Source organism: Pongo pygmaeus, chromosome 2, assembly GCF_028885625.2.
Source record: "Pongo pygmaeus isolate AG05252 chromosome 2, NHGRI_mPonPyg2-v2.0_pri, whole genome shotgun sequence".
NCBI lineage: Eukaryota > Metazoa > Chordata > Mammalia > Primates > Hominidae > Pongo > Pongo pygmaeus.
In genome coordinates, this window is record NC_085930.1 from 108,629,484 (window position 1) to 108,654,625 (window position 25,142).

Below are 25,142 nucleotides of genomic sequence, written 5' to 3' on the forward strand. Positions count from 1 at the left end.
CAACGTCTTTGATCTTTTCACCTGCGGGTTTTCAAGGTGTGGGTGCATGCATGTGTGTACGTGCACATGCTACGCAGAGCTCCTCTACAAGCACCTGGGAGTCTGCCTGTGCTGTTAAAATGACTTACGTAGAATCAGGGCAGGGAGGAAGTGGCTTTTGCCTTGGAGCCTCTTCAAGTCTAGGTTTGGCTTGTCTTTTGAGAAGGGTCTATACAGCCGAGAGACACATGGACAGTTCTGACAGAAGGCAAGTTCATCTCACAACTTTAAACATACCCATATGTTCTCATCATTTAGCTCCCACTTACAAGTGAGAACATGCACAAAGAGGGGAACAACACACACTGGGGCCTTATGAACTGTGGAGGGTGGAAGAAGGGAGAGGATCAGGAAAAATAATTCATGGGTTCTAGACTTAACCTGGCTGGTAAAATAATCTGCACAACAAGCCCCCATGACCCAAGTTTACCTGTGTAACAAACCTGCACATGCACCCAGAACCTAAAATAAAATTAAAAAAGAAAGACACAAACAAAAAAAACCCCCAAAATCATGGAGACAGAAAGTAGGATGGTGGTTTCCAGGGGCTGGGGGTGGAGGGATGAGGAGTTAGTGTTTCTGGATACACAGTTGTAGACAGGAGAGATGAAAAAGTTCTGGAGATAGACAGTAGTGACGGCTGCAAAACAATTTGAATGTACTTAATGTCACTCAATTGTACACTTAGAAATGGTTAAAATAGCAAATTTTTTTTCTTTTTTTTTTGAGACAGAGTCTCGCTCTGTCTTCCAAGCTGCAGTGCAGTGGTGCAATCTCAGCTCACTGCAACCTCCACCTCCCAGGTTCAAGCGATTCTCCTGCCTCAGCCTCCTGAGTAGCTGGGACAACAGGCACCCACCACCATGCCTAATTTTCTGTATTTTTAGTAGAGACGGGGTTTCACTGTGTTAACCAGGATGGTCTCGATCTCCTGACCTCGTGATTCGCCCACCTCGGCCTCCCAAAGTGCTGGGATTACAGGCGTGAGCCACCGTGCCCGGCCCAAAATAGTAAATTTTATGTTGTGTATTACCACAATAAAAAGTTGTAATAATGCAAAAATAGAATCACCCAAGGCAATGGGTAAAATAAATAATGAATCCTCTCTTGTGAATAGAATATTGTCCTGTGTCATATCTGTGGGTGTGAAAAGTGCTATTTCACTAAATGTAAACATTTAAAGTACATCTCTATTTTTTGTAACCTGGTTTGGGCATTTCATCATTTTTTTATTGCTTCAGTGGTCTTCAAAAAATGCAAATTGGCCAGAAGCGGTGGCTCATCCTTATAATAAAAATCCCAGCACTCTGAGAGGCCAAGGCGGGAGGATCAATAGAGGCCAGGCATTCAAGACCAGTCTGGGGAACATAGGGAGACCCCATCTCTAAAAAATAATAACAATAATAATAATAATAAAGCCAGACATGGTGGCATGCACCTGTAGTCCCAGGTACTCTGGAGGCTGAGGTGGAAGGATCACTTGAGCCCAGGAGGTCGAGGCTGCAGTGAGCCATGATCACACCACTGCACCACTCCAGCCTGGATGACAGAGGGAGACCCTACCTTTAAAAAAAAAAAAAAGAAAGAAAGAAAAAAAAGGCAGGGGTTCAATATCTCTTGATCTCTGAGTTAATAAGCAGGTTAGAAGAGGCCATCTAGTCTAACCACCCCTCGATGTGGGATGTCCCTTTCCATTGACCCTGTCAGATGTCTCCATATGTTGCTTAAACCCTTCCAGGCACAGGAAGCTCATTACCTGAAAAGCAACTAGTTTCATCGTTAGACACTTGGCTTGTCCTCAGGATCCCCCTGTGGCAGGGCAGGTTGGCCTCCGGGAAACTACCCCATGGTTCCTGGTGCTGGCCTGTGGAGCAGTCACATGAGAGGCCAGCCACTGGCCAGCATGTCCTTCTTTGACTGTCCTTTCTCCATGTTCCGTTCCTTTTTTCCTCTCAATGGGTCCTCTACAATATGGTTCCTGGATGCTACAGATTTCAATCTACTTCAATCTTCCAGAGAATTCTCATTGCATAAAACTGTGCTTGTTACGGTCTTCATTGTGGTGCAGATCCCAGAACAAAACTTGCTTTCAAGGGCCTTCCTCTGGGCCAGGGCCTGTGCCTCCTGTGGGCAGACTAGACCCTCTATTCAGGAAGCCACAGATTCACGGGCTTTTTGTAGCACCTAGTTGTTGCCACTGTTGAGTTTATGGCCATTAAATATCCAGATCCTCTTGTCCACCCCCAACTCTCCCTGGCCAGGTGTGGACTGCCATTGCAGCCACCTGCAATGGATTCACCGATAGCCCTGGTGGAGCCAATTTTACCTTCTACATATGGAGGATGATATCAATTTCATCTTCCTTGCATTAAAGATCTGCTGACACTGTCCACGAGACCTCAACTGGCCCATGGCGCAGCAAGTGTGGGTGGCTTCAGCCAAGAGAGTGATGCTGCATTAATGTTCATGAGTGACCCCAACCCTCAAGGAAGTGTCTGTTCACTAACACACCACTCTCACAGCCCAGTATTTCATACCAATCTCCCTATACAAAGAATGATCTTAATAACAAAACAGAAAGGCAAAAAAAAAAATCAGAGGAAGAGAGCTCTAAAGGCATATTTCAGCTTTCAAGGTTTTTTTGTGTGTGTGGTGGTGTTGTTTCTTTTCTCAAAGCTGTTGGAAGTCTCAGTTATACAAAACAAGCTTTGGTCACTCCACCCATATTAGCCCGAATAACATGCAAACTTCTGGCCCACCATGGAGCCATTCCAGCCTCCCACCCCACCCGCAACCCTCACCCGGCACAGATGTTTCCTTTTAGTTCCACTGGCCCCATGTCAACAGAAATGTGGCCCAGCTATAACAGAGGCAGAGAACTTTCCATATGCCCTTCCAAGGTGAGAGCGTATAGACAGCCTGGTGCAGGGGCTCACATCTGTAATCCCAACTCTTTGGCAGGCGGAGCTGGGAGGATTGTTTGAGCCCAGGAGTTGGAGGCTGCAGTGAACTATGATCATACTACTGCACTCCAGCCTGGAAAACAGAGCAAGAGCCTATCTCTAAGAAAAAAAAAAAAAAAACTTTGTTGGCCTAGTACTCTGTCATTCATTCAAGTATTGGCTTTGCCCCTGTGTACCGGGCCCTGAGTTAGGTAGGTCCTAACTCAGTCAAATCTTAGCTGTCAAGGGGCTCACAGTCCTTGTTATTTTATGCTTAAAGCTCTGTAGTGTGGCAGTGGAAAGAGAATGGAGTACCACGTTCCAAATTTGGCTGAGATACCTGGCACTTGTGTCGTTTTGGATGAGTTATTCAGGACCAAACTCCTCTTCTGTAAAGTGGGGTAATAATCTCTAACCTGCTTGCACATGGGATTCTTTCAAGGAGCAAACTGAGGTCTCGCATGGGAGACAGCTGAGCAACCTGCAAGGTTGTGGGAAGGAGGAGGGGTGGTCTGAGCCACCACGCTGTCCCAGTGTGTCAAGGAGCTTGATAGCCTCTTTTCACACCTCGATTCCTTCCACTCCAAGGGACAGTAACTTAATCACCTGATTTGTAACGTTGGGAATAATAAACTGGGCATGCACTTACCTGATGCCCTCAGGTATAATAGTTCACACAAGAGGAGAAAAACAGCCCTATAGGATGCTACAGGAGATTTCAATCTTCTTTAGCTGAAACTCCCTGACTTCCCATCATGTCTGAGAATTTGGCAAATATAAACCCAGCTGTGTGTTTAGGGATCTTTGAGTTTCTAAAGCATCACACTATCCCTACACAGCTTTGCCGGAGGTTTTGCAGGTTTCCCTTTCCCCCATAGAGTTCCTCTATGTTCCCAAGCCTGATTCTTATTCCACGTCCAGAATCTGCAAATGCCCCCAGGGAAGGAAATGCCAGTGACAGGCTGCTCACTTCAGAAAGTCTCCCCTTCTCTGGAATTTTAGGCCATGAAATCCTCTTTGCTTCCAGAGCTTTCCAAAATCTTTAATGATATGACTCTTGAAATGCATTCAGCATTTTTAGCCGCAGCAGCATGAATGGTGGTCTGCCATGACCTACATATCCTACCCAGAACTGAAGTCAAAACACTTGTTGAACACCTCCCTCGGAAAATGTCCTCTGATGGGCATTAACACGATTTCCGACTATCTGCGCTTTTTTTGGCCCACTCCCACAGGTCCATACAAATCCCTTTTCTCTGATCATCCCATCTTACTCCTTTCAGGCCCTTGTCCAATTAGCCAAGTTACTCCCTACTACCCAGGAATCCATGTGTACCTTATCCCTTTGTGCAAATTTAACAACCAAGTGCACTGGCTGCACTCAGTTCTCTCACTGCTGTCCTGCAGGACTGTAATGCAGGAGCAGTCCCTTTGGGGCACACATCAATATAGAGAACCAACTCATCCACAAGCCAGACCTGGGGTTTTCCTCTTCCAGTAGCTGGCTGCAGGAGTCCCCTCCCCCATGAGGTCATAAGTGTGGATGGGAGACACTGGCGAACAGGGTGACAGACGAATCTGGGCTACCTGGTATATTCCTTGGTTGTGCCCACTGAACTGCTCAGGCCTAATCCTGAATGTACATTTTCATGTTGCATGAATTGTTGCTGCACCCATCCAAACTTATGACCTGGTGGGTCTGACAATAACCAGCATGATGGGTGGCTCAGGTCACTTGAGGTCCCAGGGTTGGGTATTCAGTCTCTAATTGGGCCCAGTGGCAAACCAGAAACTTCTTTTCAAACTCACTCATTTGGAGGTCAATAGTTTTCCACCACATGGCCTTGCTCCAGAATCCTAGGGTCTGTGCTACAACGTTCCTATTGGGCCTGCCAGAAACCACACAGCACCTTTATCTGCCCCAGATAGCACTAGCTCCCTTGGAATTTCTGGGTCACATGGAGCAGGAGGGATGCTTGTAATGCAGCTTAAACAAGCTTCAGAGTCCTGTCTTATTCTGGACTCCCATTCACAACTGGTAAGTTTGTGAATTACTCAGTAAATGCATTGAGACAGCATTCTCAAGTACAGCATTCTTGTCTCCAAAATCCAGAGGCCCAACAAGTGCTGTACTTCTCAGTGAGGGTAGTGGGGATGAGGGTGGGTGCAAGGTTCAAAATCTACCACCTTAGAGGGGGTATCTCTCAGAATGCCCCACACCACTGGATACCTAAAAACATTATCAGTGTGGTGGTCTCTTTAATCTTCATGGGGTTTATTTCCCACCCTCTCGCACATGTCTTTTACTAGGACTTCCAATGGCTTGCCACGTCCTATGTACTAGATCTAATCAACATGACTTTATCAACATAAATAGATCAGCGCGATGGCCCTGAAGATATCACTGTGACAAAAAGTAGGTGATTAACATAGACCACTGACAAGACACTGAACACATTTTGCAGTCCTTCCACATAAGAGATCTGCTTTTGACCCCTCTTGTTAATGGGGATTAAGGAAGGATTTGCCTAATTTATAGCCACATACAAAGCATTGGAGGCTGTGTTGATTAATCTTAGTGAAGATACTTCATCCAACAAAGCAGCAGAAATTGGAGCTCTCTCATGTGTTTGGTGGCTTTTACAGGGGCCACAGAGATAAGATAAATGGCAATGAGGTGGGGACAATCACCCTTGCATCCTTAAAGTCTTTGATGTTGGTCCTAATCTCTGCAATTTCTCCCAATATCCAATATTGTATTATCTTGGCCAGGGAAGGGAGGCAGTTTCCAACCTTGACCCTTCTTACCATTGTGGTTTTCATTCCATCCCATTTATGACATCTCAATCGTACCACATCCATCCCACCTACACATTTGCAGACGGAAATTATCCCAGGACCTACTGACCATTTTGAGCCAGACTTACTTGTACCATCCATTTATTACCTAGCCTCCATCCCCCATCCCCTTTGACTGGAGAGCCTTGGCGGCATTTCAGGTCTCCTAATACAGGCATCAAGTCAAAACCCAGATTCAAAAGCCTTCAAATCACCTTTCCTCAATGCTGCTATTCCAGATTGGAGAACTATTATTGTAGGTGCTAATGGTGATATCACAGGATTCTTATTTAAAGACACCAACCTCCCTCCTGTCAATGGACTTTGATCTGTGAACTGGCTTACGGAAACTGGGTGAAGGACTGGAATTTCCCATTATAGTGGTTGACATATGCTTTTTATGCTCCAATTATTATTATTTTTAATTTCGACAAGTTGAGTAAAATCCTGATTGGCTGCCCATGTCTTAACCCTCAGAACACATAATCTATTAGCTACGGTCTGACTGCCATAGAGGCAGAGGCGAGGCTGAGGACAGAAGGTAATCTATCAGAGGCATCTAGCAATGCATGGAACATTGTTTCCCCACTAACTAGCAGTTACTTTATGGCCATTATTTGGGATGTATAAATAACACTGGGATAAACTCCTCTGTATTAATATTTCCACTCCCCTCGTATCATAAATTATTTACTTCGATTACATGCCCAGAAGTAGAATTACTAAGTCAAAGAGCAAACATTTTTAAGGCTTTTTGTTGAGAAGCAGTCTCGCTCTGTCGCCAGGCTGGAGTGCAGTGGCGCGATCTTGGCTCACTGCAACCTCCACCTCCTGGGTTCAAGCAATTCTCCTGCCTCGGCCTCCCAAGTAGCTGGAACTACAGGCGTGTGCCACCATGCCAATTTTTGTATTTTTAATAGAGATGGGGTTTCACCATGTTGGCCAGGATGGTCTCGATCTCTTGACCTCTTGATTCGCCCACCTCAGCCTCCCAAAGTGCTGGGATTACAGGCGTGAGTCACCACACCCGGTCTTTTAAGGCTTTTAATGCACACTGCCAGATTGTTTTCCAAAAAGTCTGGAATAGCGAAGACTTATTCTCTACTGGCAGTTTGCATGTGAGACAACTGGCTTTACTAAGCAAACAAACTACTGTTAATATTCTAAACTCGGCCAGGCGCTGTGGCTCACGCTTGTAATCCCAGCACATTGGGAGGCCGAGGCAGGCGGATCACAAGGTCAGGAGATCAAGACCATCCTGGCCAACATGGTGAAACTCCGTCTCTAATAAAATAAAAAAAAATTACCCAGGTGTGGTGGTGCACGCCTGTAGTCCCAGCTACTCGGTAGGGTGAGGCAGGGGAATCACTTGAACCCGAGAGGCAGAGACTGTAGTGGGCGAGATCGCGCCACTGCACTCCAGCCTGGCAAAAGAATGAGACTCCGTCTCAACAACAACAACAAAAATCTAAACTCATGTCCCAGTGCAGTGGCTCATGCCTGTAATCCCAGCACTTTGGGAGGCCAAGGCAGGATGATTGCTTGAGGCCAGGAGCTCAAGACCAGCCTGGACAACATAGTGAGACCCTCATTTTAAAAAAATAATTTGCTGAGCATGGTGGCATGCCTGCAGTCCCAGCAAGGTGGGAAGATCACATGAGCCCAGGAGTTTGAGGCTGCAGTGAGCTATGATTGCACCATTGCATTCCAGCCAGATAGAGTGAGACCCTATCTCTAAAAACAAAAAAAAGAAAAAAAATTAACTCGTGATTTGGAAGACTAAGGAATCAGAGACAAAAACCCACTTGAATATTATTTAACATTGCATTTCTTATACTCCGCCCTTGCTTTGACCAACTTCAATGTTCTTCTACCTAATGTTTATTTAAAGACCACTAAAGACAGCTGTGGCTCTGCTGGATGAAACAGGTCTGTCCCAGGATATTTTTCCAAGTCTTTGCCAGTCTCTGTCTTCAGTTTTCTCTTCTCTCACTCTGAGAGTTGCAACAATCAGATCTTTCCAATAAATGCCTCTCCTGGAGAGTCCCTGCTCATATGGTGTTTTGTTTCATTTGCAATATACGTACATTACATGTAGGGGTGGGCTTCAGGGAAAGGTATGGGGTGGCTAGAAACAGATCCCACCATCTTTTTCTCTTCTTTCTCCATTTTTACTGGAAGCACTTAGCCAGCCATCCAAGCTGGGTAGCTGTTTGTCGTACCACTGGCATGGCAAAGCCTCATCTGTCTGTCTGAAGGGAAGTGAAGCAGAGCTGAGTTTGACATATATGACAGTACCCATTCTAATGTATGCATCTCAAAATGATCCACTGGAATCAACCATCAAAAGCAAACGCTTCTAAACTTTATTCACACTCCAGTTGCATCTCTGTGCCACCACTGCCAATGTTTTGTCATGTCACGGGCAGTCAACCAGGAGCAGGAGAGGAGAGACCAGGCTGATTTCTGCCTTGTTGGGAACACCGTCATGGTGCCTGTAGATAGTCACTGAAGAAACATAAAAGATGAAAACCCAGGCTGTGCTCTCAACAGGGCAGAAGCTTCCCCATTAAGCCCAAGTCTAGGCAGCTGCTTCTCTCCACAGGGATGGACCTGGCCTTGCTGGGAGGAACGCCCACACCAGGATCTCTGGAAGTAGTCCCAAGGGCTTCAGCTCACATTATGTTCTTTCCATTTGGTGATAAATTCCTAACGCCTTACCCCATTTGTCTAACTGGAATGCAGAGAGCAAATGCCATGGTTGAAATGCTCTCCTTCATGAATCAGCTCCTTCCCCAGGGCGTTTTAAGATTTAGGAGTTTCAGTTCCCCTAGAAAAAAAAAAAAGGCTGCTCTACACATGAAGAGACTTAATTCTAACACACTGCACAGTGAGACTACAGGCTTATAGGAAGAGCCTTCTGGGCCAGCAAGCATAGTCTTCCTTTCTATGCTGAGAGCATGAAGGCAGCTGAATTATCAAATGACAACATCTTGAAAGCTGCCTTCTTAATGCTGACAAAACAAAATCTTAGGAAACACCAGGGAGTGATTATAAAACACAAAGCAATTTCAAAACAAGAGTGATAAGAAAGGATGGCTAAGGGCCAAAGCTGCCACTAAAGCCCCTGAACCTAGGGAATTCCATTCGGATCTCTTGGAGGGCAGGAAGTCAGAGCTGCACTTTCCCAGGATTTGGGATGGCTAACCAGACAGACAGACGCCCTGGGTATGTACCTGCAGCAGAATGCCTTCTCTTTTTTCCTCTCCCAGAACCACCCAAATACACAAGGTGAATGAACTTTTCCTTGTGATTCTTATTTTTAAAGTTCTTCAAGGGGAAAAAAATTCACAAAATACATATCATAAGCATTTCCTTCAAACCAGTTTCTGTCAGGTCTTTACTCCAGCTTGTGGGGTCTCCCTTGGTGGCAGAGCTCTGGATTTGTCTGCCACTCACTAGATAAGGGCCAGACCCAGAGGGGTCACTGAATGGTGCCTTGGCTTCAACTGAAGAACTCTAGACATACCAAACCAGACCAGAAAATAGCCTTTAATTTTACATGTACAAATGTTGCTGTAAATTCGTAACAGCGAAGAAAAATATATACAAACCGGTTTAAAAGGAAAAATAAAAAACAATCCACAGTTGAGCAGTTGATGTGCAAATCATCCCAGGAATCCAACTTTCTGTCTCTTGGGCCCCAGGCTTTCTTCCTTGTGCAGAACACTCTGCAAGGAGGCATGCAGCACCTTGCCCACACGCTTGCCAGTCTGTGGAGAAGGGATGGGAGAGAGCACACGCCCCCTTGTAAGGCACACACACACTGACCAGAAAAGCATCCCTTTCTGCCAGCTAGTCTTTCTGACATTGTACACATTCCATCTGCCTTAGAGGACTTTTATTTAATTAAAGCAAATTAAAACAAAAACCACAAACCCCAACAACATAATAAATTTTGGAAAAATCGTCATATCAAAAAAATAAAGAGAGACAAACACCAGCTCCCACCAGGCAACAAAGAGACAGCAGCAAAGCCTGCCCTGGCCATTAGCTCATGCTTCATTATCCTGCTGCCACTGCAACAAGCAACAAAGTTGTCAACCAAATCTGGGCTTGGGTACAGCCAGGTGACACTGTACTATAGGGAGACCACAGGGAATCCAGAGTCTGTCTGGAGAAGAAACAGATGATGCCAAGGACATTTTAGTAAGCAGCTTCTCATTCACCTCCCATGAAGCCTCTAAGCAGAACTGCTCAGGTATGACCAAAGTCAGTACCTGGATGGGATCTTTGGTGTTTACTGCCATGCTGAAATGCTAAAGGCAGTGAAATGTTGGAATCAAAACACATCAAGAGGGACAACCCACAAAATTAATAATCAGTCCCTACACAGCAGACACGAGAGGTAAAAAAAAACAAAAACAAAAACAAAACAAAACAAAACAAAACTCAATATGGCCAGGAGTAGTGGCTCATGCTTGTAATCCCAGCACTTTTGGAGGCCAAGGCAAGAGGATTTTGTTTGAGGCCAGGAGATCAAGACCAGCCTGGGCAACAGAGTGAAACCCCATCTCTACAAAAAACTAAAAATTAGCTGGGCATGGTGGTATGCACCTATAGTCCCAGCTACTCAGGGGGCTGAGATGGGAGGATTGTCGGAGCCCAGGAGGTCAGGGCTGCAGTGAGCTGTGACTGTGCTACTGTACTCTAGCCTGGATAACAGAGCAAGACCCTGTCTCAAAAAACCACCACCCCAATATAAAAAAATATATTTTTCTTTATGAAACTGTTATTCTATCTGTCTCTGGGCCCAAGAATCATTTTAAGAATACAAAGAACCAACCACAAATCTCTACCTTATCAAGTCTTTCACATTCCCATAGCAGTTTGGATTCAACTCTGCCACTGGTTCCATTCTCAACAATGTTGAGATAAAAACATCCATGCCTAAATCCCTGCCTCAATCTCTTCAGTTACAGGTGTATTCTCCCCAGAGTAATGACTTGTGTGTCTTCTCCCCTGGCCCCTAAATGTAACATGGAATGAGATCCCAAGTATGACTAAAACTCTTATGAAAAGATGATTTCGATCTAAAAGGCTGGGAAGTGATCACCTCTATGAAATGCAAAGTCAGGGTCAAAGGTCAAAAAGGCCTTTCGGGGCTGGATGCAGTGGCTGATGCCTGTAATCTCAACACTGTGGGAGGCCGAGGTGGGCAGATCACGAGGTCAGGAGTTCAAGACCAGCCTGGCAAACATAGTGAAACCCCATCTCTACTAAAAATACAAAAAAATTAACTGGGAGTGGTGGCAGGCACCTGTAATCCCAGCTACTCGGGACGCTGAGGCAGAATCACTTGAACCAGGGAGGCGGAGGTTGCAGTGAGCTGAGATTGCACCACTGCACTCCAGCCTGGGCAATAGTGTGAGACTCCATCTCAAAAAAAAAAAAAAAAAAAAAAAAAGGGCCTTTGGAAAGATTTTCCCATAGCATTAGAAAAAGAAAAAAAAGTCTGAGTCTGTCAAATAGGGGTACTGATTATTCATATACATGAGGGTGGGGAGAGAGGACAGCAAGAGGAGATGAGATGGACAGGATGCCAGGACTTGAGAGGGCCTTGATGCCTCTGAATCCAGATGCAGGAAAGCAACTGCAGAAGCTAGGGGTGACAGCCTGCACAACTATCCCCAAAGCTCTCAGCTCCACCGAGTCATTTTCCAGATTGCTGCATCCCTGTGTGAGATAAACAGTAAGACAGGGCCACAGAGCTATAGTCCCCTGTCCAGAGTTAGCAGACCTCATCCCCCAAACCTGAGGGGAGGACAAAGCTCAGCTCACTGAACAGAGCTCTGGTTCTGCCATCCATGACAGCCAGGGCAGATCTGGTTTATAAGGCTGACATTGCACAGTGGCTGGGAGCAGGGGCTCTGGACGCACACAGTCTTGGTTTAAATCCTAGCTCCAGTATTTATGAGCAGGGAGGCCTGTACGCAAGCTGCTTGTCCTCTGTGTGCCTCAGTTTCCTCATCTGTAAAAATGAGGACAATAATAATAGTTACCTCACACGTTGTTGAGGACTAAATGATATATTTAAAGCAGTGAAAACAGTATCTGGCACATACTTTAGTAACTTTAGGTATTTGTTTACTGTACTTGTTGTTGCTATTTAGAGAAACTCTCATAAACTCTCCTGGGAGGGAGAAGAGTACCTTCTAAAACAAGGTTTGACAGTCCTTTGCCTAGAGGCCTTTGGTAGAATTTATGCAGCATTAAGTCTGGAGAAATTTGAACTCAGGGTGCTTCAAGGAGCACAGAGAATAAGAGCTACCATTAGCTGAGAACTGATGACGTATCAGGCACTGTGACACTTGCTTCACCTCTACACCTCACATCATCCTAATAACAACCTCAGCAGTGTCTGGGCAGATATTACTATTATCAGTCCCACTTTGCAGATGAGGGGGACTATGGCCCAGAGCCAGGTTTGCAGCCAGGGCAGTACACCCTCACAGCCCATGGTTGGGAACTCCATGCTATATACAGTGCTCATTTTGGCCTTTTAAATAAGATGATAAAGAGAGAAAGAAGATGTCATGTTCTTGGATTCTTCAGTATGAAGTCATTGTTTCTAAACACAAGAGTGCTTGCTATTAAGCAATGATCTCTGGGCATGTGTGGTGATATAGAGGTTACAAGAAAGTATGAATAATCAGATCCTGCTAACTCTGTTCCTGGAAGTTCAGTCAGTCAATCAGTCGGAAAGGTGAGGTGGATATAGGGGAAAGAAGGTCTGGGAAACAGGTGAGCAGGACCCTGTCCCTGCCCTGCGGGGCTTCCAGGCCAGTGAGGTGACAGACATGTGAGGCAAACAGTACAGAGAACTGTAGAAGTGCCCTGATGGCTCTGCTAGGGATGGGGGCAACCCAACCCCACTCCAGTGGGTCAGATTTCTCACCATCCCTGCTTGTCTCCATTTAAACACTTCTAGAGCTGTAATGAATTTGGGAGACAGCCACACTTCAGCCCCTGCTTCCACCTTTACTCACCCACTTCAAGGGACAGGAAGCAGTGAGCCAAGAATTCTATTCCCTCATCAAGTCACAAAGGCCTGCACTTGTGGAGTTACGAGTGGCTCTTTACATTATGAAAGTCCAACGGTCTTATTTAGACACATAGAAGTGAGATGGGGGGAGTACTTACTGAGGATAATTAATGGTTACTGGTAGGCTCCTTACCTCCCAGTCCAGAGTATCCAACCCCACAACTCCCCTTAATTAGGTCAGCAGACCCCTGGCTCAAACTAGCTGTTCCCAAACCTCCAAGTTTGGGGTCAAGGCTGTGAATGGGGAGAATCCCCATGGTATGACCAAGGGAGCAGGAAGCAGCAGGCACCCCGGCCAGGTCCCCACACCTTCCTCAGAACCAAGGCCTCACCTCCATCATCTCGAAGATGCTCTCTGGGTCCAGGCTGCCCTTCCCCACTTTCCTCATGCACGTCACAACTCCCTTGCTGGTCACCGACACCAGCAAGCTGGCCAGCGAGCAGGCCTCCTCCTGAAGAGTAGCATCCACCACATGCCGATAGCCAATCTGCAAAGGCAGGGCGCACGGCACACGGTGGGTCATGCAGGCCCCAGAGTCCCACCCTTGATGGCCTCGTGGTGGGAATCTCCACACCAAGCAAAGTATTTGCACTGGTCATTCCAGGTCTTATTTTAGATTCTGCTCACGAGGAAAACAGCTGAGAGAATGTTCAACAATTCTCACAGGCCACTGTGTGGGTGGTACAATAAAAACACGATATGGAAAAACAGGGCAGGGGGGTTTAAAACTAGAATTCAGAGACCATCTAAGACAAAGGCCACCAAGGCTTTCCAACAGAGGGGCACAAGGGAGAAATTCACACACAAGGCCACATGGACGTTTCACTGATGGCAAGGAGGAATCACGAGAGTTCATGCTAAGGGACATACTCAAGAACAAGCCAAAGGCTGGGCGCAGTGGCTCATGCCTCCCAGCACTTTGGGAGGCTGAGGAAAATGGATTGCTTGAGCTCAGGAGTTTGAGACCAGCCCAGGCAACATGGCAAGACCCTGTCTCCACCAAAAATACAAAAAAATAGCCAGATATGGTGGTGTGAGCCTGTGGTACCAGCTACTTGGGAGGCTGAGGTGGAAGGGTCGCTTGAGGTTGAGCTGGGGCAGGTGGGGGTTTGCAGCAGAGGTTGCAGTGAGCCTAGATTGTGCTACTGCACTCCAGCCTGGGCAACATAGCAACACCTTGTCTCAAAACAAATAAACAACAAGAAAGAACAAGCCAGCTAGGTGCGGTGGCTCATGCCTATAATCCCAGCACTTTGGGAGGCCGAGGTGGGCAGATCACCCGAGGTCAGGAGTTTGAGACCAGCCTGGCCAACATGGTGAAACACCATCTCTACTAAAAATACAAAAATTAGCCAGGCATGATGGCACGTGCCTGTAATCTCAGCTACTTGGGAGGCTGAGGCCGAAGAATTGCTTGAACCTGGGAGGCAGAGGTTGCAGTGAGCCGAGATTGTGCCATCGCACTCCAGCCTGGGTGTTGCAGCAAGACTGTCTCAAAAAAAATAAAATAAAATAAAATAAAATAAAAAAAGAAACCAAGACCCAACATCCTGCCATCCTGCTGTCTGAACACTTCACCGCATCCTGTTCATGAAGTGATTTCAGTGGAATTAAACCTGACCTGTTTAGCTTTATTTTTTTTTATTTTTATTTTTTTTTGTTTAGCTTTATTTTGAGATAATGAATCCTGAGTGGAATTAGCTACAATCCCAGTCAATAGCCAATAGAGGCCTCTTTGCACAGCCTGGGGCAGCATTAGTTACATATCACATCAGCCTGATGTTCAGCTCCACAGCCCTCTGTTCAGCTCCACAGCCCTCTGTGAAAACCACTCATGATACCCAAGACCTGCTCCAACCTCCCATTTCATAGGGGGGACAGTGTTCGCCACCCTGCCACTACTCAACCACCCTAGACCCCATAGAATTGAGGTAATTAAAGGACATGGTGCTTTAGCAAAGCACATGGTATGTGGAAGGAGCTTAACAAACTCTGGCTACTATTACTACAAACACACTCATGACTCCCAGGACCACATCGTTATCTTCCAATTAAAAAGAAAAGAAAGAGCTACTCATGGTAGTGGTTTCTAGTATAACCAAATTATTGGATTTGGGTAAAAGCTACTTCTATATGGTGTGTGATATTACAACTTCTTAACTTATTAAGTAACCTCAGCAGGTTGGGATTAGAGGAGACCCACACCCACAGGGAAGACAAAAACCATAAAATACAAGCTTATACCTTGCACAGAGTGACAATGCAGGGGATATTCTCCACACTTAGTCGTATGCAGTCATAAGGGTCATCAGACAATTCAATGTCCTTCGACCCCTCTTCATCCTCCAGAACTCGAACCCTTGGTATCCTGGAAGCAGAAGCACTATTAAAATTCCCACTTGGAGGAGGAAAAACAACTTCTTTTTAAGATTGAGAATAGGAGTTGGAATCCCTGTGTCTCACAAGAGAAAGACACACTATGCCTATTCTTTATCGTCCTCATCCCTGTCATCCCTGTCAAAAGCACACAGGAGGCACCGCAGTGCAATGAGGAAAGGCATCTTTTAGAAAATGATGCTGGGTCAATCAGATATCCCAATGGAAAAAAAAGAATCTCAATCCCTACCTCACACCGCACATACAAAGCCATACCAAATAGACCATAGATATAAAAAATAAAAGACAAGACAATAAAGCGTTTAGAAAAAAAATCTGCATGACCTTGGAGTAGACAACTATTTCTTGAACAGGATACAGAAAGGGAAAAAAGTTACATATTCAATTATAACATCATGAACTTCTGTGTATCAGAAGACATCATTTAAAAACTAAAAATATAATCTGGGGAGAGAAAATACTATCTGACAGATTACATAAAGAATTCCTATTAAACAAAAAAAGACAGCCCAATAGAAAAATGTACAAAAGACTCAAACGCAGAATATATTTGGATGTCTTCATAAAAGAGACTGTCTGAGTAGCCAATAAACCAAGAAAAGGTGCTCAATTTAAATATCTATTAAAAATGCAAATTAAAACTACACTGTGATACCAAGGCACAACCAAAATAACTATTTAAAAAAAAAAAAGGCCGGGCATGGTGGCTCATGCCTGTAATCCCAGTACTTTCAGAGGCCAAGGTGGGAGGACCACCTGAGCTCAGGAGTTCGAGACCAGCCTGGCCAAGATGGTGAAACCCCATCTCTACTAAAAATACAAAAATTAGCTGGGTGTGGTGGCGCACATCTGTAATCCCAGCTACTTGGGAGGCTGAGGTAAGAGAATTGCTTGAACCTGGGAGGTGGAGGTTGCAGTGAACTGAGATCACGCCACTGCAGTCCAGCCTGGGAGAGAGAGTGAGACTCCAACTCAAAAAAAAAGCAAGAGTTGACGAAAATGTGAAACAACCCAGAACTCTTATATACACTGCTGGTGGAAGTGTTAACTGGTAAAACACTTTGTGAAACTGGCAGCATCTACCATAACTAAAGATAGCCATACCCTATAACCCAGAACACTCCTCCCTAACAGAAATAGAGAAATATGTGCACCAACGACATGCACAAAATGTTCATGATGCCCATCCCTGTTTGTAATAGCCTCAAACTGGAAATGAACCAGATGGCCATCAACAGTAGACTGATAAACAATGGCAGACTGGACAGTAGACTGGATAAACAGTGGACTGGACAAAGTTACACAATGGAACACCATACAGCAAAAAGCAAGCTATGACTAAGGCAGCAACACAGATCTCTCAAAACACAATGCTTAGTGAATGAGGCAGACACAAAACAGAACATAGTATATGACACCATTTTTATCAAGTACAAAAGTAATCTATTAAGATGCTGGTTATCATCAGTGAGTGTAAATGCATGGGGGTACAGAAGGTGTGGGATGCTTCTGGGGTGCTGGCAACATTCTGTTTCTTCAGCTGGGTACTGAAAAACACATTTAACCTATAAAGTCAATTCACTCCAGGCTGGGTTGGAGGAGCCAGGAAGGAAGAGGCGGTCCATCCAGCTACTGTAATGGAAACAGCATTGGTACTTTTCCCAGTTCCTCTAACAAAACCCCCCATGATTGAGCCCTGCTGGCCATCCATATACAAGACAACATCTAGATCAGATCAGGGGAGCTTCAGCCAGAGAATGTTGACAAGGGCCAAGGAGTTCTGCAAGGGTCTTCCCCAGTTGGAGCCTTCCCATCACAGGAAGTTCTTAAATACTAAGTAATATCCTATTTGAACAAGTCAGTCAACCATTTACACACTTACACACACATACACACACAGAGTATCTCCCAATTTCCCAACCCTTTGGCTACAACATGACTGGGCAGAAGGGCTAAAGAATACCCTCAGGTGGCCTTTACCCTTCTAAAGGACCCTGAATATGCCAACAGTCTCTCCACATACCAGGGGGACTTGATGCCTTAGAGTCCCCATTCCTTGCCGCCTGCAGGGCTGTTCTTGGTCTGAGGATGAGACTATGGCTGTGCCCATGACAGGTGTCCTCCCCCACCTGAGCAGCTGGGTTAACCTTTCTGGTATACAGTTTGGCCAGCAACTCCCCCACAGCTAAACAGCCTTGTCTGGTTCCCAATCTCTCTTTTTGCCTGGGTGCCTATAGGAACCAGCTGGCAGACGGGGAGTCATTTCTGAGGCTCAAGATATATCACATGACAGCTTCCTTTCCTTCCCCAACAGGGCCCGAGCACCAGCCACTGCTGTGGGATCTGGCACGCAAGCTCCCATGGTGGCCAAGAGTGCCAGGCTCACATTTCAGATAGTCTCAACAAGGAGCCTAGTGGCACAGCTAGGGGTGGGGGACTCTACAGCTTTCATTCTCAGCAAATATTCCAGCCTGCAATTTTTGTCTGCTCTAAATTACACAGGGAGTCTAAACTCATCACAGAAAAGCTCTAAAAAACAGGTAAATGTTATGTTGGCCAAAATATGAGCACCGAAAAATAATTACAATGATTACTTGGGGGTACATATTTATTTCCAGACACATTAAATATAACAACTACCAAAGTAAAATACAACAAACCAACAAACAAAAACCAGGATGAAGGGACTGCATTTAGTGAACGATTGTCCACATTAACATGCCTTTAAATAGGCTACTGTGTGGACTTCAATCCCCCTCCATTGTGAAACTCAGGTTGTTTCCAGTTTCTTACCATTACAAAGCAGTGTAATGTTTACTCCAGGATGTGATGAACATCCTAGAATAAACATCTTTGCTCATTTATTCAATTATGTCCTTAGGTTATATCCCTAGAAGTTTCTAATCCTCGGTTTTTAATAGGATCCTCTGTTACCTTAATGTAGGCTCTCTCATAGGATGAACACCCTATCCCACGTATTTACTCATAAATGCTGCAAATTTTCCTCAAAGTACTTGGAGCATAAAAGGGGGAAAGGTTAATAATCAAACAGTCAGAATAAATGTCAACTCCAAAAAAGCATAGCAACTTGTCCCTTCTACACAACCTGTTTGGAAAGCTGAACCATGTGGAATAGCCATTTCCTCTTCTTAAACCAAAGGGAAGCCTGTTACCCTGCTTTTAGAACACACATGTGTACAATCAAGCAATATGCAAGCACTTACTATGTGTCAGGTACTGTTCATGGTGCTAGGAATATAGGCAAGTACAAAACAGGCAAAATCCTTGCCCCCATAGAGTTCACCCAGTAATAGTATTTGGATAGTTGGCCTGTAGGTGGTGTCTACTCTTCTTGGCTTCTCTGTAGTTTTCTAATATTTTTCTAAATGGTAGGTGTCTATTTATAAAAATAACAATACAAAAAATAAATACAGAATGTATGTATATATGTAGTTTTAATTTACGAAATCTATCTTTTCTGGAGTTTAACGTTAGATGTCACCATTTTCAATGTTAAAACCCCCTGTTATCTTCACATATGAGCTACAATAGAAATTTCCCAGTGTTCCATTACAAGTGTCTGCTCTGGTTCTCCACAGGTTCGCAGAGCTGTTTCCAGGAAGACTTACCTTGTATTGAAGAGAGCAGCCTTTACAGCAATGGAAATGGCATCAAACAAATTTCCACCACATTCCAGCAGCTAAGGGAGACAGGAATTGAAAAAGGAAAAAAAACCAAGCATCATTTATTACTTTAAGTATTACCCCAGTTAAAGGACACTGCTTTGTTTTTGAGACAGAGTCTTGCTCTGTCACTCAGGCTGGAGTGCAGTGGTGCAATCTTGGCTAACTGCAACCTCTGCCTCCCAGGTTCAAGCAATTCTCCCTCCTCAGCCTCCCGAACAGCTGGGATTACAGGTGTGTGCCACCACCCCCAGCTAATTTTTGTATTTTTGTGTTTCACCATGTTGGCCAGGCTGGTCTTGAACTCCTGACCAAAAGTGATCTGCCTACCTCAGCCTCCCAAACTGCTGGGGTATAGGCATGAGCCACCACGCCCGGCCAGGACACTGATTTTTTTTTTTCTTTCCCTAAATCTATTCTGTGGTCAAGGACACTGATTTCTAAGAAATGCTGACTGTGTGTTTATAAAATAAAGATAACATGTGGCTGCTCTCCTGGCTAGCCATGCAGTGACTGCAACTCACTGACACAGTCCTTCACCCTAATTACAGGCACTGCCTTGTCATAGCTGTGTTTACGTGGCCCATGCACACAAGGTCACAGTTGGCAGGGCTGTGGTACCAACACTCAGAGGCCATGGCTTGTGGTGGGCTCCTCTCACAGGCACTTCAGGCAGTTGAGGCTGCCCTGAAGGTGGGACTGATCACCTTTATTTTGCCCCAGATAGCTCCCAATTCTACTCCAAGTGTTACTCCAATCTTTGCTAACATATGCCTGGCCTCCAAACAAGGAGAAAACGGTGGCTACCGATGTTGCGGCTGCTACTAGGTTCACATTTACTAGTGTAATTACCTCTCATATGTAATGATCAATGTATATCTGATGCTCAGACATGAAATACTACATGTTTTACATTACTTATAATGAAGACTAAGGTCTCTCAGACAAGCTTCTGTCCATGAGCGAAAGTGTTGAGTGCACTTACGTGTGCTCATCTAGCAGGGAAAATTAGAGCACATTTAACTGGAAGGTGGCATATCCTCTGTCCTCATTTTAGAGAGGCCGTGGCCTGAGGTTATGGAATAAAGCCGACTGGGCTGCCCCAAATAAGAAAGGTGAGAAGTCACACATAGAAAGAAAAGTCATGTAGTTCTGTTTTTGTTTAGAGTCTATCTCCTCTTCAGTTGAACTGTGAACTCCTAAAGGCTGGGACTCTGTAGTTTTGTTCATCCTTTTATCCCCAGAGCCCAACAGAAGGGGTGCTATGAGGAAGAAGGTTAGTGATTAATTGTGAAAGAACCCATCAAAAGACAGACTTGTGACCAATCACCCCACCAAAGGTCAGCTGTGTGTTGTTAGTGCAGCAAAGTTCTAACAGTTTTCCCTCTTGGAGTAAAAACTAATGCCATTAGAGAAGTATAAAGAGCAAAGCAAAGTGAAATTTCCATGAAGTTAAATTTTCACTCTCATAAAATAACCAAACTGGGGAAAAAAAAACCAATACTGGAAACAGGTGGGTCATCTGACTGTAATAGGTTTGAAGTAAGTAAGTATGAAAACATGGCAGGGTGCCCAGCAAATATCTGTTTGAACATGGGCTCTGTCTGAGGACTAACCAGACCAGTGGGTAAAAAGAAATTAGGGGGTTTCTTTTCTACTATCTTGCTTCAAGGATTGCTTCACAGATTTCCACCACCTTGCTTCAAACATGGACTCAACCTATTCAGTATATCACCCATCCACTGATGAAAATTATGTGAATGCCAAAAATCGATCGGCCTCATCAATAATATAATTTTCAAAAATGCTTTTCTAATTCATTAAAAACTTTTCTGAAGATGACAACTTTTTTTTTTTTAAAGATGGATTCTCACTCTGTTGCCCAGGATGGAGTGCAGTGGCACCATCTCGGCTCACTGCAACCTCCACCTCCCAGGTTCAAGCAATTCTCTTGCTTCAGTCTCCCCAGTAGCTGGGATTACAGGTGTGCACCACCATGCCCAGCTAATTTTTGTATTTTTAGTAGAGACAGGGTTTCACCATGTTGTCCAGGCTGGTCTCGAACTCCTGACCTCAGGGAATCCATCTGCCTTGGCATCCCAAAGTGCTGGGATTACAGGCGTGAGCCACTGTGCCCGGTCAGAAAATGACATTTTAAAAGCTCACGTCTTCTTCCAAAATAAGCAAAACCCTTAAAAAAATATTTCAGAAGAAATCCAAATGCCAGGAGTCTTAAAAAGAAAGGTCTACAGATGACAGGGACACAATGCACATTCCCCTGGATACTCCTGCACACCATGTATCCCCTGCTCACTGAAGAGGGCTGCTTCTGAGCTCAGATAATGTCCCAGTAGTCATCAGTTTTGTAAAAGCCTTCCCTAATAGAACAGGCTTCTGTTGCTTTGACTTTAACTGACTGAATCAAAAGCACATCAGTCCCCACCACTGGGTCATCCCACAAAACTACAAGCGTGCATGAATACTGAGGATGAACACAGGATTACAAAAGGACAAATGCAGTGTGCCACAACACTTGTGTCTTAACTTTCTCTAGTGGGGGAGGGGAGGGGACATAAAGTTCTTCAGACACAGGATGGAACTGGAGAGTTCATGTCATGGGGCTGCACCTCCCTGGGCAACTATGAAGCCTGCCTCTACCATCCTCAGTAAGGACTACAGGCTGCCAGGTCCCACCTCCTCAAACCCAGGACCTGAAAAATTGCCAACTTAGTAGGAATCATACTACAAGGTACATCCCACTTATCAGAGATGGAAAAAAAGCAAATAGATTTGTAATTTCATTATTTTTACCTATTAGTGGTAGCATCGCAACAGTAACCTGCTAGATAATGGTTACCACTGCTACCTTTTGACTATGCTCCATCCAATATCAAATTAATTAAAAAATATCTAGAAAGCTCTACCCTGTCTCAATAGAGCCAACATGCAAAGCCAGGCTGTTTCTTTTCATGAAGTTCACCATCAGTTCACAGATCTCCTTTATCTGCATATTTATTAAAGAATCTATTTGGCCAATAGCTTAGCTTTTTGTCCTTAATCTGAAGTGGAAGATGTAGTTGCTAATCTCATGGTTCAAAACAGACCCAACAAGAGCCTGTATATAAACAAGCAACCAACTGCTACGTGATTATACAAAAGCAAAATTAAGGCCAGGCACGGTGGCTCGCACCTGTAATCCCAGAACTTTGGGAGGCCAAGGCAGGTGGATCACTTGAGGTCAGGAGTTCCAGACATGCCTGGCCAACACGATGAAACCCCATCTCTACTAATAATACAAAAATGAGCCAGGCATGGTGACATGTGCCTGTAGTCCCAGCTACTCAGGAGGCTGAGACATGAGAATCGATTGAACCTGGGAAGCACAGGTTGCAGTGAGCCAAGATCATGCCATTGCACTCCAGCCTGGGTGACAGAGCAAGACTCCATCTCAAAAAAAAAATTAATTAGAGCTACACAGAGAAGTTACTGTCGAGTGCCAAAACCTGGGTAGAGGAGTATTTGGGAGGCAAAGTACAAGGGAAGAAATGAAGGGCTGGACTCAAAAGACTCCCAGGGGAGTAGACTCTGTGTGGGAGGAGGCAGGGCCTCTGGGGCCTCACCCAGGAAACTAAGGGCAGGCAGGTTCTGAGGTGTTTAAAAGAAACGATGGCACAGTGAAGTCAAACCAGGTGTTCACATCATACAGACCTGGCTTTGAGACTCAACAGCACTACTCACAAGCTGAGACCTCTTGGGCTAGTTACTTTACCTCTCTCTGTCTTAGTTTCCTCACTTATAAATGGGAAATATAACAGTGTCCATTTGCAACAGGTTTATAAGATTTAAATGAAAATGCATGTAAAGAGCTAATCATCCTTCCACACAGAATGTACCAACCTGTTTAAATTCTGCCCATGAACTCTGGCAACATCCAGAGACCATCTCTTGTTTTACTCTTCCTGGACAATTTTTATGGGCAATTTTAGGTGCTACCATGATATGACTAAAATTTTATTATAGAATGGCATTATATATATGCTGCTTACATCTATGTTGTATTTAATTTTTAAAAAAATTATTATAGGAGACCATCTTTTCCCGACTAATCCCACCCTATAAGTTGAAAGCATCCACCTGAAGAGGAAAAAAGTGCTGGAAGGAAAGTAGGCCAACTAGTCTTTCCAACAAAGGTAGAATGTGGCCAGTACAAGCACAACGATACTCACCAGCACATCCACATAGAGAACCCAGCAGTGCTCCCGAGGACTAATGCAGAGGGTCTTTAGGTCGACACTGCTTTTATTGTTAAATATCCGATAGAGGGTGTTAGCGATCTCGGTGCCAAGGTCATCACCTCCTCTACCTTCAAATTCAGGGGTAGCACTGGCTGAACTATACAAAACAGAAACAAAAAAACTGGGTGAGTCCTTCCAAGTGCAAAAAGCAAAGAGGCAAAGCTTTATTCCAGTTTCCCTGTAGAATGCTGCAAGAGCCAGCTGCTCGACAGAAAGTCACTGAGATAAGGAAAGGATGGCATCTGCCACTTTTCCTGACTCCAAACACATGTAATGAACCAGACCAGCACTGTGACCTGGATTTGTCAGTGTGTGTGATGGGATTTCCCAATAGCGTCTAACAGAAGCCATCTTTAGTCAAAGAGAAACAGGAGAGTGATGGTAATGTGAACCTCGGCCAATAATAATTAACTCTCTTATCTTCAGAGTATAATAAATACTCTTGTCTGGCAGGCCCAGGAAACCGAGAGGCCTAGGGAATGAAGCAGTCTGGGTTACAGAGGGGTTTCGTCATATACACCACCTCTACTTTCACAGCTTTAGAACACACTACGATACTCTCAATATAAAAACCACAATGTAAGTACAATAACCTTTCTGGAATAACTTAAAAGACATGTATGATAGTATGTCAGAGCTTTGTCAGAAACTTTAGATATCACTGTACTGAAGAGAAGGAAAATGAAAGAAAGCAAGGGAAAGATTGTTGGCTCATAAGTAGTAGGTTACCTCCTTCATTTGATATTTTTCAAGAGAAAAACTTTTTTTCCCCTTTTTGGCTTCTTGATATTTATGCCCAATAACCTCAACAAAACTAACAGGATTCAACATTATCCACCCTAAAAACACTGACGTGTTTAACAGGACATTTCCGAGAGTTTTGGCTTAATACAAACAAACCTTTAATATGTACATGAGGTAAGTAACATTATAGTAATCATTTTACTGTAACAATAAAGGACTAGAAAGGTAAGAAGCCAGTGGTTTCAGCACGGACTCTATAAAATCACATATTAAAGCCTTCTGATCCCTTGCCCATCTGGAAGGTACCCAGCCCTGCACCAGCTACCAGAGACCTAGAGACTAAGTGAGGTGGATGCAGACCCAAAGCCAGCAGTTCCAGTGAGGTAGGGGAGCTTCACGATAGGGAGCAAACATTGAGGTGGAAGGGGGAGGGGAGCACAAGAGTGTCAATCAGCATTCAGGTTTAAAGGAGACCTCAAACCTGGGATGAGCAGAGTTGGTCAGGCCAGAGAGGCAGGAAGATTCCAGGCAAAGCAAAACCTGTGTGAAGGCCCATGGCAGTGCCCACCCCATTTGTATAACACTAAAAGAAATCTCTCTTAGTAATATAGGTGGAAGAATGAATCCCAAAATAACCAGACTATGTTGTTACATAAAATTTTGCCTCTCTAATTATGTATTCTTCCTTTACCACTGTGAGCCAGCAGAATCCCCTTTAAAGTCCCCAAGAGAGACTTCCTTACTGCCATAGCAACCTCGCTGTTCCCTGCCTTTGCTGGACTCAGGCACTGAGCCAAGAAAAGCAGCTCATTTATGGTGAAATAATCAAGTCAACAGGGACCAGGTTTTTACTTTGCACAGCCGGCAAAACACAACCTGTTTCTAATTTAAACACTAAGCAATCAATATTAAGTCCCGGGTCTTAAGTGCTTAAAAATACATCTACAGAGATTTCTGTGTACACAAATGCAGCCAGAGATGCTTACGCTCAAAATGTTTACCTTTCCCTGAATGTAGTGGGCACATCCTCCTGGATGTGACTAATTTCTTTGGGATTAATGCACTAACTCTTCTACAGCCTTGGGAGACGATTTACAG

General features: G+C 44.6%; 1 protein-coding gene across 2 annotated transcripts in view; it reads right to left on the reverse strand.

Annotated features, from left to right (window-relative positions):
• Positions 1–9,355: 9,355 nt before the first annotated feature.
• EXOSC7 (exosome component 7) overlaps positions 9,356–25,142 on the reverse strand; it is a 35,177-nt gene continuing 19,390 nt past the window's right edge. The window contains exons 4-8 of one of the 2 annotated variants that reach the window (XM_054479733.2): positions 23,232–23,397; positions 18,952–19,022; positions 15,170–15,293; positions 13,257–13,412; positions 9,356–9,592 (exon numbers count right to left, since the gene is read on the reverse strand). In XM_054479733.2, coding sequence (XP_054335708.1) covers positions 9,488–9,592; positions 13,257–13,412; positions 15,170–15,293; positions 18,952–19,022; positions 23,232–23,397 — 622 coding nt within the window. In that variant the 3' untranslated portion in view covers positions 9,356–9,487. Of the gene's footprint in view, positions 11,851–13,256; positions 13,413–15,169; positions 15,294–18,951; positions 19,023–23,231; positions 23,398–25,142 lie in introns of both variants that reach the window. The other variant, XM_054479734.2, reaches the window with a different exon arrangement.